Below are 17,704 nucleotides of genomic sequence, written 5' to 3' on the forward strand. Positions count from 1 at the left end.
CGCCACGGAGCATATAAGATGTTCCAAGAGCTGAAATTGGTATTTCAGACTCATGCCCGAGTCGAGAGGTATGAGACCTCTGACAAGTACTTTGCCTACAAGATGGAGGAGAATAGCTCAACTAGTGATCATGTGCTCGGAATGTCTGGGTACTACAATCATTTGAATCAAGTGGCAGTTAATCTTCTAGATAAGATAGTGAATGACAGAGTTCTCTAGTCACTATCACCAAGTTACTAGAACTCCGTGATGAACTATACTATGCAAGGGATGACGAAAACGATTCCCAAGCTCTTCGCGATGCTGAAATCAGCGAAGGTAGAAATCAAGAAACATCATCAAGTGTTGATGGTTAACAAGACCACTAGTTTCAAGAAAAAGGGCAAAGGAGAAGAAACGGAACTTCAAGAAGAATGACAAGCAAGTTGCCACTCCCATAAAGAAGCCCAAAGCTGGACCCAAGCCTGAAACTAAGTACTTATACTGCAAAGGAAATGGTCATTGGAAGTGGAACTGCCCCAAATACTTGGCGGATAAGAAGGATGGCAAAGTGAACAAAAGTAAATATGATATACATGTTATTGATCTGTACTTTACTAGTGTTCATAGTAGCCCCTGAGTATTTGATACCGGTTCTGTTGCTATGATTAGTAACTCGAAACATGAGTTACAAAATGAACAAAGACTAGTTGAGGGCGAGGTAACGATGTGTGTTGGAAATGATTCCAAGGTTGATAAGATCACCATCGCATACTCCCTCTACCTTCGGGATTAGTATTGGAACGAAATAAATGTTATTTGGTGTTTGCGGTGAGCATAAATATGATTGGATCATGTTTATTGCGATACGATTATTCATTTAAGTTAGAGAATAATTGTTGTTCTGTTTACATGAATAAAACCTTCTATAGTCTTACATCCAATGTAAATGGTTTACCGAATCTCGATCACAATGATACGCATAATATTGATGCCAAAAGATGCAAAGTTAATAATGATAGTGCAACTTATTTGTGGCACTACCATTTAGGTCATATTGGTGTAAAGCGCATGAAGAAACTCCATGCTGATGGGCTTTTGGAATCACTTGATTATGAATCACTTGATTCTTGCGAACCATGCCTCATGGGCAAGATGACTAAAACTCCGTTCTCCAGAACAATGGAGCGAGCCACTGACTTATTGGAAATAATACATACTGATGTATGCGGTCTGATGAGTTTTGAGGCTCGCGGCGGGTATCGTTATTTTCTGACCTTCACTGATGATTTAAGCAGATATGGGTATATCTACTTAATGAAACACAAGTCTGAAACATTTGAAAAGTTCAAGAATTTCAGAGTGAAGTGGAGAATCATCGTAACAAGAAAATAAAGTTTCTACGATTTGATCGCGGAGGCGAATATTTGAAGTTATGAGTTTCGCCTTCATTTAAAACAATGTGGAATGATTTCACAACTCACGCCACCTGGAACACCACAGCGTAATGGTGTGTCCGAATGTCGTAACCATACTTTATTGGATATGGTGCTATCTATGATGTCTCTTACAGATTTACCACTATCGTTTTGGGGTTATGAATTAGAGACATCTCCATTCACGTTAAATAGGGCACCATCTAAATCCGTTGAGACGACACTGTATGAACTATAGTTTGGCAAGAAACCTAAGCTGTCGTTTCTTAAGTCTGGGGCTGCGATGCTTATGTCAAAAAGCTTCAACCTGATAAGCTCGAACCCAAATCAGAGAAATGTGTCTTCATAGGATACCCAAAGGAAACTGTTGGGTACACCTTTTATCACAGATCCGAAGGCAAGATATTCGTTGCTAGAATGGATCCTTTCTAGAGAAGGAGTTTCTCCCAAAGAAGTGAGTGGGAGGAAAGTATAACTTGATGAGGTAGTTGTACCTTCTCTCGAATTGGAAAATGGTTCATCACAGAAGTCAGTTCCAGTGATGCCTACACCAATTAGTGAGGAAGTTAATGATGATGATCATGAAACTTCAGATCAAGTTACTACCGAACCTCATAGGTCAACCTGAGTACGTTCCGCACTAGAGTGATACAGTAATCCTGTTCTGGAAGTCATGTTACTAGACCATGACGAACATGCGAATATGAGGAAGCGATGATGAGCCCAGATTCCGTGAAATGGCTTGAGGCCATGAAATCTGAGATGGGATCCATGTATGACAACAAAGTATGGACTTTGATTGACTTGCCCGATGATCGGCGAGCCATTGAGAACAAATGGATCTTCAAGAGGAAGACGGACACTGATGGTAGTGTTACTATCTACAAAGCTTGACTTGTCGCAAAAAGGTTTTCGACAAGTTCAAGGTGTTGACTACGATGAGATTTTCTCACTCGTAGCGATGCTTAAGTCTGTCCGAATCATGTTAGCAATTGCCGCATTTTATGGAAGGTAGCAAATAGATGTCAAAACTGCATTCCTTAATGGATTTCTTAAATAAGAGTTGTATATGATGCAACCAAAAGGTTTTGTCGATCATAAAGGTGCTTATGAAGTGTGCAAACTCTAGCGATCCATGTATGGACTGGTGCAAGCATCTCAAAGTTGGAATATACGCTTTGATAAGGTGATCAAAGCATATGGTTTTATACAGACTTGAAGTGAAGCCTGCATTTACAAGAAAGTGAGTGGGAGCTCTGTAGCGTTTCTGATATTATATGTGGATGACATATTGTTGATTGAAAATAATACAGAATTTCTCGATAGCATAAAAGGATACTTGAATAAGAATTTTTCAATGAAAGACCTCAGTGAAGCTACTTACATATTGGGCATCAAGATCTATAAAGATAGATCAAGACGCTTAAGACTTTTCGATGAGTACATACCTTGATAAGATTTTGAAGGAGTTAAAAATGGATAAGTCAAAGAAGGAGTTCTTGCATGAGTTGTAAGGTGTGAAGTTGAGTAAAGACTCAAAACCCGACCACGGCATAAAATAGAAAGAGAATGAAAAGTCATTCCCTATGCCTCAGTCATAGGTTCTATAAAGTATGCTATGTTGTGTACCAGACCTATTGTGTACCTTGCCATGAGTTTGGCATGGGGGTACGATAGTGATTCAGGAGTAGATCACTGGACAACGGTCAAAATTATACTTAAAGGACTAAGGAAATATTTCTCGGTTATGGAGGTAATAAAGAGTTCATCGTAAAGAGTTACGTCGATGCAAGCTTTGACACCGATCTGGATGACTCTGAGTCTCGATCTAGATACAAATTAAAAGTGGGAGCAATTAGCTAGAGTAGCTCCGTGCAGAGCATTGTAGACATATGAATTTGTAAAATACAAACAGATCTGAATATGGCAGACCCGTTGACTAAACCTCTCTCACAAGCAAAACATGATCACACCTAAGTACTCTTTGGGTGTTAATCACATAGCGATGTGAACTAGATTATTGGCTCTAGTAAACCCTTTGGGTGTTGGTCACATGGCGATGTGAACTATGGGTGTTAATCACATGGTGATGTGAACGATTGGTGTTAATCACATGGTCATGTGATCTAGATTATTGACTCTAGTGCAAGTGGGAGACTGAAGGAAATATGCCCTAGAGGCAATAATAAAATTATTATTTATATTTCCTTATAGCATGATAAATGTTTATTATTCATGCTAGAATTGTATTAACCAAAACTTAGTACATGTGTGAATACATAGACAAACAGAGTGTCCCTAGTATGCCTCTACTTGACTAGCTCGTTAATCAAAGATGGTTAAGTTTCCTAGCCATAGACATGTGTTACTCTTTGGGTGTTAATCACATAGCGATGTGAACTAGATTATTGGCTCTAGTAAACCCTTTGGGTGTTGGTCACATGGCGATGTGAACTATGGGTGTTAATCACATGGTGATGTGAACGATTGGTGTTAATCACATGGTCATGTGATCTAGATTATTGACTCTAGTGCAAGTGGGAGACTGAAGGAAATATGCCCTAGAGGCAATAATAATGATGTGATGGACAAGACCCATCAGTTACCTTAGCATTATGATCGTTGAGTTTTATTGCTATTGCTTTCTTCATGACTTATACATGTTCCTCTGACTATGAGATTATGCAACTCCCGAATACCGGAGGAACACCTTGTGTGCTATCAAACATCACAACGTAACTGGGTGATTATAAAGATGCTCTACAGGTGTTTCCGAAGGTGTTTGTTGGCTTGGCATAGATCAAGATTGGGATTTGTCCCTCCGTGTATTGGAGAGGTATCTCTGGGCCCTCTCGGTAATGCACATCACTATAAGCCTTGCAAGCAATGTGACTAATGAGTTAGTTGTGGGATGATGCATTACGAAACGAGTAAAGAGACTTGGCGGTAATGAGATTGAACTAGGTATAATGATACCGATGATCGAATCTCGGGCAAGTAACATACCGATGACAAAGGGAATAACGTATGTTGTTATGCGGTTTGACCGATAAAGATCTTCGTAGAATATGTCAGAGCCAATATGAGCATCCAGGTTCCGCTATTGGTTATTGACCAGAGATGTGTCTCGGTCATGTCTACATAGTTCTCGAACCCGTAGGGTCCGCACGCTTAACGTTCGATGACGATTTATGAGTTATGTGATTTGATGACCGAAGTTTGTTCGGAGTTTCGGATGAGATCACGGACATGACGAGGAGTCTCGAAATGGTCGAGAGGTAAACATTGATATATTGGAAGGCTATATTCGGACATCGGAATGGTTCCGAGTGATTCGGGTATTTTTCAGAGTACCGGAGAGTTACGGGAATTCGCCGGGGGAAGTTAATGGGCCTTATTGGGCTTTAGTGGAGAGAGGGAAGAAGAGCCACGAGGTGGCGTGCGCCTCCCCCTACCCAAACCAAATTGGACAAGGGGTGGGGCCGCGGGGCCCCCCTTTCCTTCTCCCTCTCCCTCCTTTCCTTCTTTCCTACTCCGAAAAGGAAAGGGAATCCTACTAGGACTTGGGAGTCCTAGTAGGACTGCCTACACTTGGCGCGCCCCTAGGAGGGCCGGCCTCTCTCCCTCCCTCCTTTATATACGTGGGCAGGGGGCACCCCAATGGCACTCCAAGATTTGTCTTAGCCGTGTGCGGTGCCCCCCTTCACAGTTACACACCTCGGTCATATCGTCGTAGTGCTTAGGTGAAGCCATGCACCGGTAACTTCATCATCACCGGCGCCAAGCTGTCGTGCTGATGGAACTCTCCCTCGTCCTCAACTGGATCAAGAGCTCGAGGGACGTCATCGTGCTGAATGTGTGCTGAACATGGCGGTGCCGTATGTTCGGTACTTGGATCGGTTGGATCGTGAACACGTTCGACTACATCAACTGCGTTACTAAACGCTCCCGCTTTCGGTCTACAAGGGTACGTGGACACACTCTCCCCGCTCGTTGCTATGCTTCTCCTAGATATATTTTGCGTGATCGTAGGAAAGTTTTTGAATTACTACGTTCCCCAACAACGCTTGCGTGCCAGTTTCTCGCGGCACCGAGCGAAATTTTTTTGCCACCGTGGAAATATCTATGTCCCCGCCCCCTCCCTCCTACCAAAAGCCACATTCCCACTGTTCCTCCTTGCTTTCCAAGTTCAAACCTTCACTGCTACTTACTGGCAGCATAGCCTCCTCGTCGGTGACCCTTTTTCTTGCAGCGCCGCCTCCTCGCCGGCTACCCTTCTTCTTGCTGCCCGACCTCCTCGCCGCCGACCCTTCTTCTTGCTGCGTGGCCTCGTTAATATGGTCAGGTAATCCATACCCCACCCACACCATCCTCCTCCTTTCCCGTCCCACATGCCCCGACCGACGGCGCTACACCTTCCGCCGAAATCACTGCCCCCTCCTCCAATTAAGAGCCGCCCACAACCATTTTGCACACAGTATAACGTGGAGCTCAGTAGCATGCACCGCACGCGTGCATGAGGTCGCTATGGCTGCCATGCGTGCCGACCGCCAGATCTTGGAGGGGAACCTCGTCTTCGAAGCCACCATCGACACCGCCACGCAGTTGTCTACTTTAAAATACAGTTCGTGCTATTTTCTCGAGGCCACCGCCAATGCTTTCTAGTGATTTGTCCTCTGTAATGTTAATATGCAATCTGATGTTCAGTTAATAGTTTGGTCCTCTGAAATGTAATGTTCAGTTAACACTTTGGTCCAACAAATGCTACATTTCGTAGTACTGTTCTCAAGCATTCTTTGTTTTGTTAACTGTCTTATCTTTTAGTACATGTTTCTATTCTGCAATATCGTGCTCAGTTAACTATTTTGGTTCATTTGGTCTGCTGTCCGTTTAATTGTTTGGTTCAGTTCTGCAATTTGATTTTCATTTGCTGTGGGTACAATTTTGTATTGTTATGCATGTGAAATAAATCGAATTTGGCTGTACTCAATGCATATTCTACTGATAGTATGGCAACTCTCAGTTAACCCGATGAAGATCTTCCTTATGTGTGTTGCAGGGAAACAATGGGAGACACTGCGGTTTACCATCGAGGTTTGTTCAAGCATGGTCCTTTGGCTAATAGCACATTATTGTGCAGTTGCAGGAACCATTCTAATTTTTAGGTTTCTTACAATTTGGTCTTGCACATGTAGGTCCTGCTGTCAGAGGCTTAGACCCACTATTCGACCCATTTTGCATATGGGGAAATGAGATGTCCATGAATATCAGTCAAGTCAAGAACTCAGAAAGATTGTTAGGATGAAGAAACTTGCGACGAATAACAGCAAGATCTTTGTTTGCCCAATTAAGAAGACACCAGTCAACTATAGGATGGTACTAACTCTTTTACCTTGTTTTACCCCTTGCGCCATTTCAAAATTTATAACAGCAATTTATGCATATCTTTGTATTCAGTACTTTTCAAAGCAGTTCACCGATGATTACCTCTCAAACCACCTGCATGGTCAAGAGGTGAGGAAGGTATTCATTCAACACCCATGGTACAATACTGAAGTCTTGCTGAAGAGGACGAAGGTTGGGCGGGCAATTATCCATAGCCACTGGCCTAAAGTTGCAAGGACATTCAACATCACTGAAGGCTCAATATTTGCCTTCTGCTTCTGCAGTTTCCCAGATGAGATTCATCTGTCTATTTACCATGTATGATGATACTTTCCAAAGGTTTTTGATGTTGCATGTGAAACTTGGTGCAATTGTGTAATGGCATAACTGAGTGCCGAAGCTATATGATGTAATTCGATTATAAAATCATGTTTGCTGTTATACGGATATGAAATATCTTGTGTGTTTTATAAGAAATATCAATTTGATTAGTACATGGATTATCAATAATAGGCTAATTACCCTGCTTATTGGGGTTTTCTATTGCAGACGGTTACTCAGACAGCACCGTGGGCGATGAACTCAAACAACCCGCACAGTTTCTAGAAAGTAGGCGTGTTCGATAAACTAACAATCAAACACGGCTTCCGGCAGCGAACTGTTTGCGTTAGGCCACCTTGCACAAACGTTTTCACACATATAATTGTGTGTGATATACATACGAACGGGAATGATTTTCTAGGATTCACCGTGTGGGATGTACATACGAACAGAAACAATTGGGTTTCGATGGCCCGCCAGATCGCACACGAGCTCATTTTGCCCCAGCCAGTGTGCCAGGAGGGCCTATCCCCGACGGTTTCTGGGTCGTGTGGGAAGGACCCCCCTATTTCCCACACTCACTTGGCGATGGTTCCAAATGCCGTCGCGGAAAGGGTTTTAAAACCATTTGTATAGCACATCAATAAACCATTCACCTTGGGTGTATGACCAGAGAAGGTTTTATTCATGTAAACAGAACAACAATTATTCTCTGACTTAAATGAATAACCGTATTGCAATAAACATGATCCAATCATATTTATGCTCAACGCAAAAACCAAATAACATTTATTTTAGGTTCAACACTAATCCCGAAGGTAAAGGGAGAGTGCGATGGTGATCTTATAAACCTTGGAATCACTTCCAACACACATCGTCACTTCGCTCTTAACTAGTCTCTGTTCATTCCGCATCTCCTGTTTTGAGTTACTAATCTTAGCAACTGAACCGGTATCAAATACCCGGGGGTTGCTATGAACACTAGTAAATTTACACATCAATAGCATGTAAATCATATATACCTTTGTTCACTTTGCCATCCATCTTATCCGCCAAGTATTTGGGGTATTTTCGCTTCCAGTGACCATTTCCTTTGCAGTAGAAGCACTCGGTTTCAGGCTTGGGTCTAGTTTTGGGCTTCTTAATGGGAGTGGCAACTTGCTTGCCATTCTTCTCGAAGTTCCCTTTCTTTCCCTTGCCCTTTTTCTTGAAACTAGTGGTCTTGTTAACCATCAACACTTGATGCTATTTCTTGATTTCTACCTTCGCCGATTTCAGCATCGCGAAGAGCTTGGGAATCGTTTTTTGTCATCCCTTGCATATTATAGTTCATCACGAAGTTCTAGTAACTTGGTGATAGTGACTAGAGAACTCTGTCAATCATTGTCTTATCTGGAAGATTAACTCCCACTTGATTCAAGCGATTGTAGTACCCAGACATTCTGAGCACATGCTCACTAGTTGACCTATTCTCCTCCATCTTCTAGGAAAAGTACTTGTCAAAGGTCTCATACCTCTTGACATGGGCATGCGTTTGAAATACCAATTATGGAGATAGCAGTGAATGAGGACAGGTTCAATCGGGCTTCCGAGCGGTATTCCTCGCTTCTGGCACGTGTAACTCTTACCTTTTCTATCTACGTGTGGTTTTCATGAAAAGCTATTCAGCTCTTGAAACATCTCATATGCTCCATGGCGTTCAAAACATTTTTGAAGTCCCGGTTCTAAGCCGTAAAGCATGGTGCACTAAACTATCAAGTAGCCATCATACCGAGCTTGTCAAACGTTCATAACATCTGCATCGGCTCCTGCAATAGGTCTGTCACCTAGCGGTGCATCAAGGACATAATTCCTCTGTGCAGCAACGAGGATAATCCTCAGATCACGGACCCAGTCCGCATCATTGCTACTATCATCTTTCAACTTTTCTCTACGAACATATCAAAAATATATAGGAGCTATATCGCGAGCTATTGATCTACAACATAGATATGCAAATACTATCAGGACTAATATCATGATAAATTAAGTTCAATTAATCATATTACTTAAGAACTCCCACTTAGATAGACATCCCTCGAGTCATCTAAATGATTACGTGATCCAAATCAACTAAACCATGTTCGATCATCACGTGAGATGGAGTAGTCTTCAATGGTGAACATCTCTATGTTGATCATATCTACCATATGATTCACGTTCGACCTTTCGGTCTCCAGTGTTCCGAGGCCATGTCTGTACATGCTAGGCTCGTCAAGTTTAACCTGAGTATTCCGCATGTGCAAAATCGCCTTGCACCCGTTGTATGTGAACGTAGAGCTTATCACACCCGATCATCACGTGGTGTCTCAGCACGACGAACTATAGCAACGGTGCATACTCAGGGAGAACACTTATACCTTGAAATTTTAGTGAGGGATCATCTTATAATGCTACCGCCATACTAAGCAAAATAAGATGCATAAAATATAAATATCACATGCAATCAAAATATGTGACATGATATGGCCATCATCATCTTGTGCCTTTGATCTCCATCTTCAAAGCACCATCATGATCTCCATCGTCACCAGCTTGACACCCTGATCTCCATCGTAGCGTTGTGGTCGTCTCACCAACTATTGCTTCTACAACTATTGCTAACGCATAGTGATAAAGTAAAGCAATTACATGGCGTTTGCATTTCATACAATAAAGCGGTAACCATAAGCTCCTGCCAGTTGCCGACAACGTTTACAAAACATGATCATCTCATACAATAGCGTATATCACATCTAGTCTTGACCATATCACATCACAACATGCCCTGCAAAAACAAGTTAGATGTCCTCTACTTTGTTGTTGCAAGTTTTACGTGGCTGCTACGGGCTTCTAGCAAGAACCGTTCTCACCTAAGCATCAAAACCACAACATGATTTATCAAGTTTGCTGTTTTAACCTTCAACAAGGACCGGCTGCAGTCAAATTTGATTCAACTAAAGTTGGAGAAACAAACACTCGCCAGCCACCTTTATGCAAAAGTAGTTGCATGTCTGTCGGTGGAACCGGTCTCATGAACGTGGTCATGTAAGGTTGGTCCGGGCCTCTTCATCCAACAATATCGCCGAATCAAAATAAGACATTGGTGGTAAGCAGTATGACGATCACCACCCACAACTCTTTGTGTTATACTCGTGCATATCATCTACGCATAGACCTGGCTCGGATGCCACTGTTGGCGAACGTATCATGCAATTTCAAAATTTCCCTACGTTCACGCAAGATCTATCTAGGAGATGCATAGCAACGAGAGGGGGAGAGTGCGTCTACGTACCCTCGTAGACAAAAAGCGGAAGCGTTTGACAACGCGGTTGATGTAGTCGAACTTCTTCTCGTTCCGACCGATCAAGCACCGAACGTACGGCACCTCCGAGTTTTGCACACGTTCAGCTCGATGACGTCCTTCGAACTCTTGATCCAGCAAAGTGTTGAGGGAGAGTTTCGTCAGCACGACGGCATGGTGACGGTGATGGTGAAGTGATCCACACAGGGCTTTGCCGAAGCACTACGACAATATGACCGGAGGCATAAACTGTGGAGGGGGGCGCCGCACACGGCTAAGAATCAATGTTGTGTGTTCTAGCGGTGCCCCCGACATATATATAGGTGAGAGGGGCAGTGGAGCAGCAAGGGGCGCCCCAAGTAGGAGGGATCCTACTTGGGCACCTCCTCCAAGTCGGCCTCCCCCCTTCCATATGCATCGGAGGGGGAAGGAAAGAGAGGGGGGAAGGGAAGGAAAGGTGGAGGCCGAATCCTCCCCTTTCCTTCTCCATTCCCTCCTTTCCTTCCCCTCCTATTTCGGCCTATAGGGGTGCGCACCAGCCCCTTAGGGGCTGGTCTGTCCCTCTCTTGGCCCATTAGGCCCATATAGTTTGCCGGGGGTTGCCCGGAACCCCTTCGGGTGACCCGATACGTACCCGGTACCCCCGGAACACTTTCGGTGTCTGAATACTATCGTCCTATATATGAATCTTTACCTCACGACCATTTCGAGACTCCTCGTCATGTCCGTGATCTCATCCGGGACTCCGAACAATATTTTATCACCAAATCACATAACTCATATAATATAAAATCATCATCGAACGTTAAGCGTGCGGACCCTACGGGTTCGAGAACTATGTAGACATGACCGAGACACCTCTTCGGTCAATAACCAACAGCGGAACCTGGATGCTCATATTGGATCTCACATATTCTACGAAGATCTTTATCGGTCGTACCGTAATGACAACATACATTATTCCCTTTGTCATCGGTATGTTACTTGCCCGAGATTCGATCGTCTGTATCTTCATACCTAGTTCAATCTCGTTACCGGCAAGTCTCTTTACTAATTCCGTAATGCATCATCCCGTAACTTCTCATTAGTCACATTGCTTGCAAGGCTTATTATGATGTGCATTACCGCGAGGGCCCAGAGATACCTCTCCGATACTCGGAGTGACAAATCCTAATCTCGATCTATGCCAACCCAACAAACACCTTCGGAGATACCTGTAGAGCATCTTTATAATCACACAGTTACGTTGTGACGTTTGATAGCACACAAGGTATTCCTCCGGTATCCGGGAGTTGCATAATCTCATAGTCAAATGAATATGTATATGACATGAAGAAAGCAATAGCAATAAAACTGAACGATCAATATGCTAAGCTAACGGATGGGTCTTGTCCATCACAGCATTTCCTAATGATGTGATCTCGTTCATCAAATGACAACACATGTCCATGGCTAGGAAACTTAACCATCTTTGATTAACGAGCTAGTCTAGTAGAGACTTACTAGGGACACGGTGTTTTGTCTATGTATCCACACATGTATCAAGTTTCTGGTTAATACAATTTTAGTATGAATAATAAGCGTTTATCATGATATAAGGAAATATAAAATAAAAACTTTATTATTGCCTCTAGGGAACATTTCCTTCAGTCGCATGGGGTGGTGTGGGCAGCGTCGATGGAGTGCAGCGCCGGGAGTGCGCTTGAGGCCGCCACCGCCCACCTCGAGGAGGCGCGTCACTGAGTTGGAGGGGGTGCGTCATGGGTAGGTGGTGCAGTGGCGCGTCTGCGGCGGCGGTGCGGTGCCGCGTGTGAACGACGGGGTGCAGAGTGGTTGAAGTGCGGCGGCGTTTGGATAAGGTGCAAAGTGAGTGGGGAGAGTGGGCGGCGGGGGAGAGGACTGCATGGTGATGGGGAAAGAGGAGCCGGAAACGTTCGCTCCGTGAGGCGCCCAGCCCAAACGACTAATGAGTGTGACGTGTCATCAACTCTGTACCAAGATCCGTGCTAACATATCTGACGGCAGAAAATGCGTCATGGCGGGATTGCTTCGTGCTACACGTGTAGCACTTATCATTTGTGTTACTTTATTAATTACATTGATTGATCCACAAGCAAATCTTGATGGGCTGTATACTGTATTTGGCTTCCAAACACGACCTTATCCATAGGAATCCAATAACTCCCGAACGTTCGGATTTTGAGCATTTCGTCCCGAACGTTTTTACATGGCAACTTTAGTTTGTAGGGATGTCAACTTTAGTTAATAGGGGATGGCAACTTTCTCCTTTTTCGTTATTTTGTCAGAAAATTGCCATGTTTCCCTAATGTCATGCAAACTAAACTTGCCACCTAAAACGTTCGGGTTGCCATGTTTAAATCCGGAACGTTCGGGAGTTATCATTACCGTAACGGGGGAGTCCGCGGCCACCACGAGGCCGTGGGCTTCGCTCGGTCCGGCCGGTATATAAAGCATCGTCGGATTACTACCCGGGTACGGAATCGTCTGTCCCAAGAGGAATCGGATGCGACTCTGCATATCGACCTAAAACCGCGGCTCGCCGTCGATCGAGGTGGGCCAGGTGCGTGCGGGCGGCCGGCCGGCCGTACGTGCAAATCATGGAAGGGAAACAACGTGTTTTGCTGAACCTGCCTCCGGGCTACCACTTCGCCCCGTCAGAAGACGAGCTCATCGTCCACTACCTTCGCCCGAAGCTGGACGGCCTCCCGCCGCACCTGCCCATCTTCAACGACGTGACGCCCATCACCGACTACCGCCCGGAAAAGATCACAGGTACGCACTCGATCTCTCCCATCATCAGCACACACCATGACTACTAGTGTTGGGTTGATTGATTTGGAATGCAAGCTAAAGCATGATTTGATGTTGCAGATGAGTTCAGGGACTTCGGGGAGGGGGCCCGGTGGTACTTCTTCACCAAGCGGACCCGCAAGTACGCGACGGGCAGCCGGCCGGACCGGACCACGCCGGGCAAGGGCTTCTGGAAGGCCACGGGCCCCGTGAGGGAAATCCCCATCCGCCCCGGCGGCAAGCTGGTCGGGCGCGCGAGGACGCTGGTGTTCTACACCGGGCCGGACGAGCCGACCCACTGGACCATGTACGAGTACGAGAACGAGAACCGCACGTCCGAGGCAGAGGCAGAGGCCAATGACAAGAACATCGACAAGGTGTTTCCGTTGATCTATTTTATTTCCTCTTCCCTCCTCCATGCGTGTCCGTGCGTGCGTGCATGATAGGCCGACGACCGAAGATCATATGATTCATATCTACTCCGTATATGATTTGTTGCATCGCAGCTTGGTGAGTGGGTGCTGTGCACGATACAGAAGAGTCAGCGTTGCGACGTGAAGAAAAAGGCAGGCGGCAAGGCTAAGGGCAAGGCAGGCGGCAGGAAAAGGAAGGGCAAGGCGCAGAGCGGCGCCGATCTAGTCCAGATTCAGAGCGCCGAGGTGCCGGAGACGGCGTGGCCAGAGAAAGGAGATGAGACGTACGTGTTCGACGATCTAGAGCAAACCGGTCGCTCCAGGAAGAGACCACAGATGCAGCAGCATGAACCGCCGCGCTCAGAGACAATGATGGTAGACGACTATGACTACAATGGCATCCAATACATCTGGGATGATGAGTACATGCCGATGCCGCCGCCGCTGGAGTATGAGGTGGCGCCTCCTGTTGCAGGAGTAGGATACAGCTACAACAGCATGATGTACCAGCCGGCCACCAGCTACCTACATGCTGCGCATTACGCGGTGGAGCAGGATGGGTACGCCGGCGGACATCTCGGCGGCCTCTTGGGCACGGGCAACATTCCATGTACCTACCGGCCGCAGCATTCCTGCGCCGCCGCCGGAACCACTAACTTGCCATGGAGCACGGGGGCGACGACGAGCGGGCAGGTAGAGCCGTGAGACCCGCGGTCTCTGGTGCACTTCGATGTGGTTCGGGGAGCCTATAGAATAGATTTGCCGGATAGTTAGGGGATTTATACGACTTGCAGAGAGCGCTCACTAGGATTAGGGTATGTAGTAATAGTACGGTTTAGGATGTCTGGTTTTTGCGTGTCACCTTTTTGTTGTCGAGGACTCGAGGTCTGTTTTGCTGTCGTATATATCTAGTCGACGCGCCATGATGCGCAGAGGGAAACAGTCGGAAAATACAAGATTAAAACACAGATGGCTAAAGAAAACAGGAATTAAACCTTGGACTTTATTATTCATATTGAAGTTTAGCCACCGTTTATTCTACACGACCGGCCGGGAGGTAGCACGTAGTACTACGTACTCCTCCTCGATCCACAAACACACTTGCTGGTGGTACACGACTTACTAGTAACTACACCACATCGTAAATTAAGCCAGTAGTAAGTACTAAGTACTGGTTTGATGCATGTTTTCTTTGTTTACTTGTACTTAAATTATTCATTAATTATTAGTATAAGCGCGTGGATGGCCGGCCGTCCTGTCCGTGCTTAGGGCTTCCGCTTGCGCATGCCAGGGTAGTACCCGCCACCGCCGCCGGTGCTGTTGCCGCCTTCGCCCTCGCCGCCGCCGGGCGGCATGTCGTAGCCGCCTCCTCCCATGCTGCTGTTGCCGCTCATGGCCGGCGCGAACTTGGCCTGGATCCAGTCGACGGTGTCCTTCTCGGTCATGAAGGCCTTGGCGAGGATGAGGTCACTGATGGGCGGCGTGGACCCGAAGACGGCGTTGGCGATGGTGATCACGCCGGCGTCCTGGCTGCTGAGCGCCGCGATGGCCACGGCGGGCACCTTGCCGTTGTTCACCTGGAAGTGGATGAGCCCCTGTGGGAACACGAACACGTCGCCCTCCACCAGCTGCTTGGTGAAGAGCAGGTTCTTCCCGTCCTGCTGGTTGGAGGTGACGAACCCCACCAGCAGCTGCCCCATGATCACGGTGAGGATCTCGGTGCCACGGGGGTGTGTGTGCGGCGGGTTCTGCCCGCCGTTGGGCCCGAAGTCGATGCGCGCCATTGAGATGCCCAGCGTGTTCAGCCCCGGCAGCTGCCGCACCGTCACCGGTGTCACCGCCGAGCCCTGAGCGTTCAACATGCCCGGCTTGTTAAGCCCGGGCAAGAAGAAGTCGTTCGCCGTCACCATCTTCATGTTCTTGCACACGAACCCATTCACAATCACTGCATGTATACACAGTTGCACACCCAAAATTAAATCTTACCATGTTGCATATTACTACTACAACTCATGACGAATTCTAATGATATATGTTTGACATTCTAGATGTCATTTCTTTTTCATAAACTTGGTCAAAGTTTGTGATGTTTGACTCTTTCTAAAAGTCTATATTCACTATATTGTGGAAGGAGGGAGTATATTTTATTGGATGCTAGTGATTCGACTAATCTAACTGATAGACACATGAACAAAAGAAATTGTTCACTTGATGTCCAAATATGGTTTTACATTTGACAACTTTTATTATATTTAACAGTTTTTTTTAGAAAATATCTTTAATATTATTGATGTGTAGGAAAGCTACAAAAGAGCATGTACTTTTACATGCTATTTGATGAGTAGTATATATCAAATCAGAAATAATAATAGGAAACACAATAAATTGTTTATGTCTGCATATATCGATCATCGTATAGCATGTTAAATTTGAAACGATGTCTGACAATTCCAGAGCAAATTAAGATGTAACCTCTTTATGTTTTCACATGAAAAATTAGTAAGAACTTCTCTAAATACAACACATGCAGCTCTCCTGCACGGTTCGCCTTTTTGTTAAGAGGAGAAAACAACAGTGTAAAAAGCAGAAGTACTCGATGACATTAAAAAGTACTCTCTCTACTTAAGAGGCAAAATGTATGAGTATAGGAGACATTAGGGGAGGGTATAACATTTCTCTAGGACCATTGGATGTATAACTGTAAATTTCTACCTGATAAACGCCACACATGTGGCACGAACACATGGCAACTCCGAACGTTTCTTATGGAGTTCAGTGACGCGAGGATGGCAATTGTAGTTGTCAAGCATGGCAACTTTCTTTTCAGATAGCAAGTTTCAGTTTTTTTAGTTTATTTTTTCTTTTCGTATGGCAAGTTTAGTTGTAAAAATCGTCAGGACCAGAATAATTCGTGCCACACGTGTGACACTTATCATTTGGATAATAATAATATACTTAAAAACGTAGATCTTGATGATTCTACGCATCAAACTATTGCTTGGTGTTGCGCGTCACAGCATGACTATTTTGAAAAGTCTCCAATCAATTACCTGAAAGCTCCAAATTGATTATGAATTATTTGCCTGCGTCAACAATATTGTTTGAAAAAACCTTTTCCACAAACACTTTTTATGTATATAATTAGGTCTTTTAGGGGATGTATAATTAGTGGCATTATTTCTGCACGATTACTAGCTGGATTTTGCTAAAAATATATTACTAGCTGGATGAAAAATACTGGGCCGCTCAAATCAAAATTTTCCCATAAAACTGGTGTATCATAAATAAAAAAATTGACGCTTGTGATAGCTGACTTTTTGCTCAAAAAAAAAAGATTGCTGACTTAAATATAAGAATTTTACAATCAATTTAGAAATATATATTTTTAAGATTAAATTTAGGAATAAATATGCTCTAAACTATAACAACACGTATACGTCACGCGTGTTTGCACATGCATATGTAGGCATGCAAACATGCTGCATGCATGAAAGTAATTAAGCATGTAATCAATCAGAAGATGAATATATCTACAGTATATACCAGGGTTCATTATATCAGCAACGCAGAAGTCTTGGAGCTGGGTGGGGTCAGTGGCGAGAACACGAGGCGCCGGAGAGCAGACCATGAGTACCACCACAGCAAGCAGTGCAGCCAAGGCACGGGAAGCCGCCATGGTTTTTCTTACCTAGCTAGCTTCACTAACACAAGACCTAACAATGTCTGTCAAGGTAATTAAGCTGGTGAGTTGAGCTTGGTAATTGTACGCTGGAAGCACGTATCGGGGTGCCTATTTATACAGGCATAAAGGTGGCCGGGGAGTAGTGGGCTAGCTGCATGCTCTACCAACAACATGGTACACTAGCAACAATTATAATCGGTCACTAATATCACCGTGTAGTTTGAGTAGGCATCCACGATATTGCTACTAACATTGCTAGCTTACGTATGATGTGCTGATTTTTCCTCGCAGCCCCACTAACTGTTTGTTTATACAGAGTAACCACGTGCCTAAATATCCATTGTGGAAATTAATA

General features: G+C 44.9%; 1 protein-coding gene across 1 annotated transcript; it reads right to left on the reverse strand.

Moving 5' to 3' along the window:
- Positions 1–14,656: 14,656 nt before the first annotated feature.
- LOC109752960 (germin-like protein 4-1) lies at positions 14,657–17,483 on the reverse strand. The gene is made up of 2 exons (XM_020311888.4): positions 17,211–17,483; positions 14,657–15,612 (listed from the first exon to the last, which is right to left on the reverse strand). The coding sequence occupies exons 1-2, from the start codon at positions 17,341–17,343 to the stop codon at positions 14,933–14,935; spliced, it is 813 nt and encodes a 270-aa protein (XP_020167477.1). The 5' UTR covers positions 17,344–17,483; the 3' UTR covers positions 14,657–14,932.
- Between the last annotated feature and the right edge of the window lie 221 nt (positions 17,484–17,704).

The sequence above is a fragment of the Aegilops tauschii genome, chromosome 2 (assembly GCF_002575655.3).
Source record: "Aegilops tauschii subsp. strangulata cultivar AL8/78 chromosome 2, Aet v6.0, whole genome shotgun sequence".
In the NCBI taxonomy this organism is placed as follows: domain Eukaryota; kingdom Viridiplantae; phylum Streptophyta; class Magnoliopsida; order Poales; family Poaceae; genus Aegilops; species Aegilops tauschii.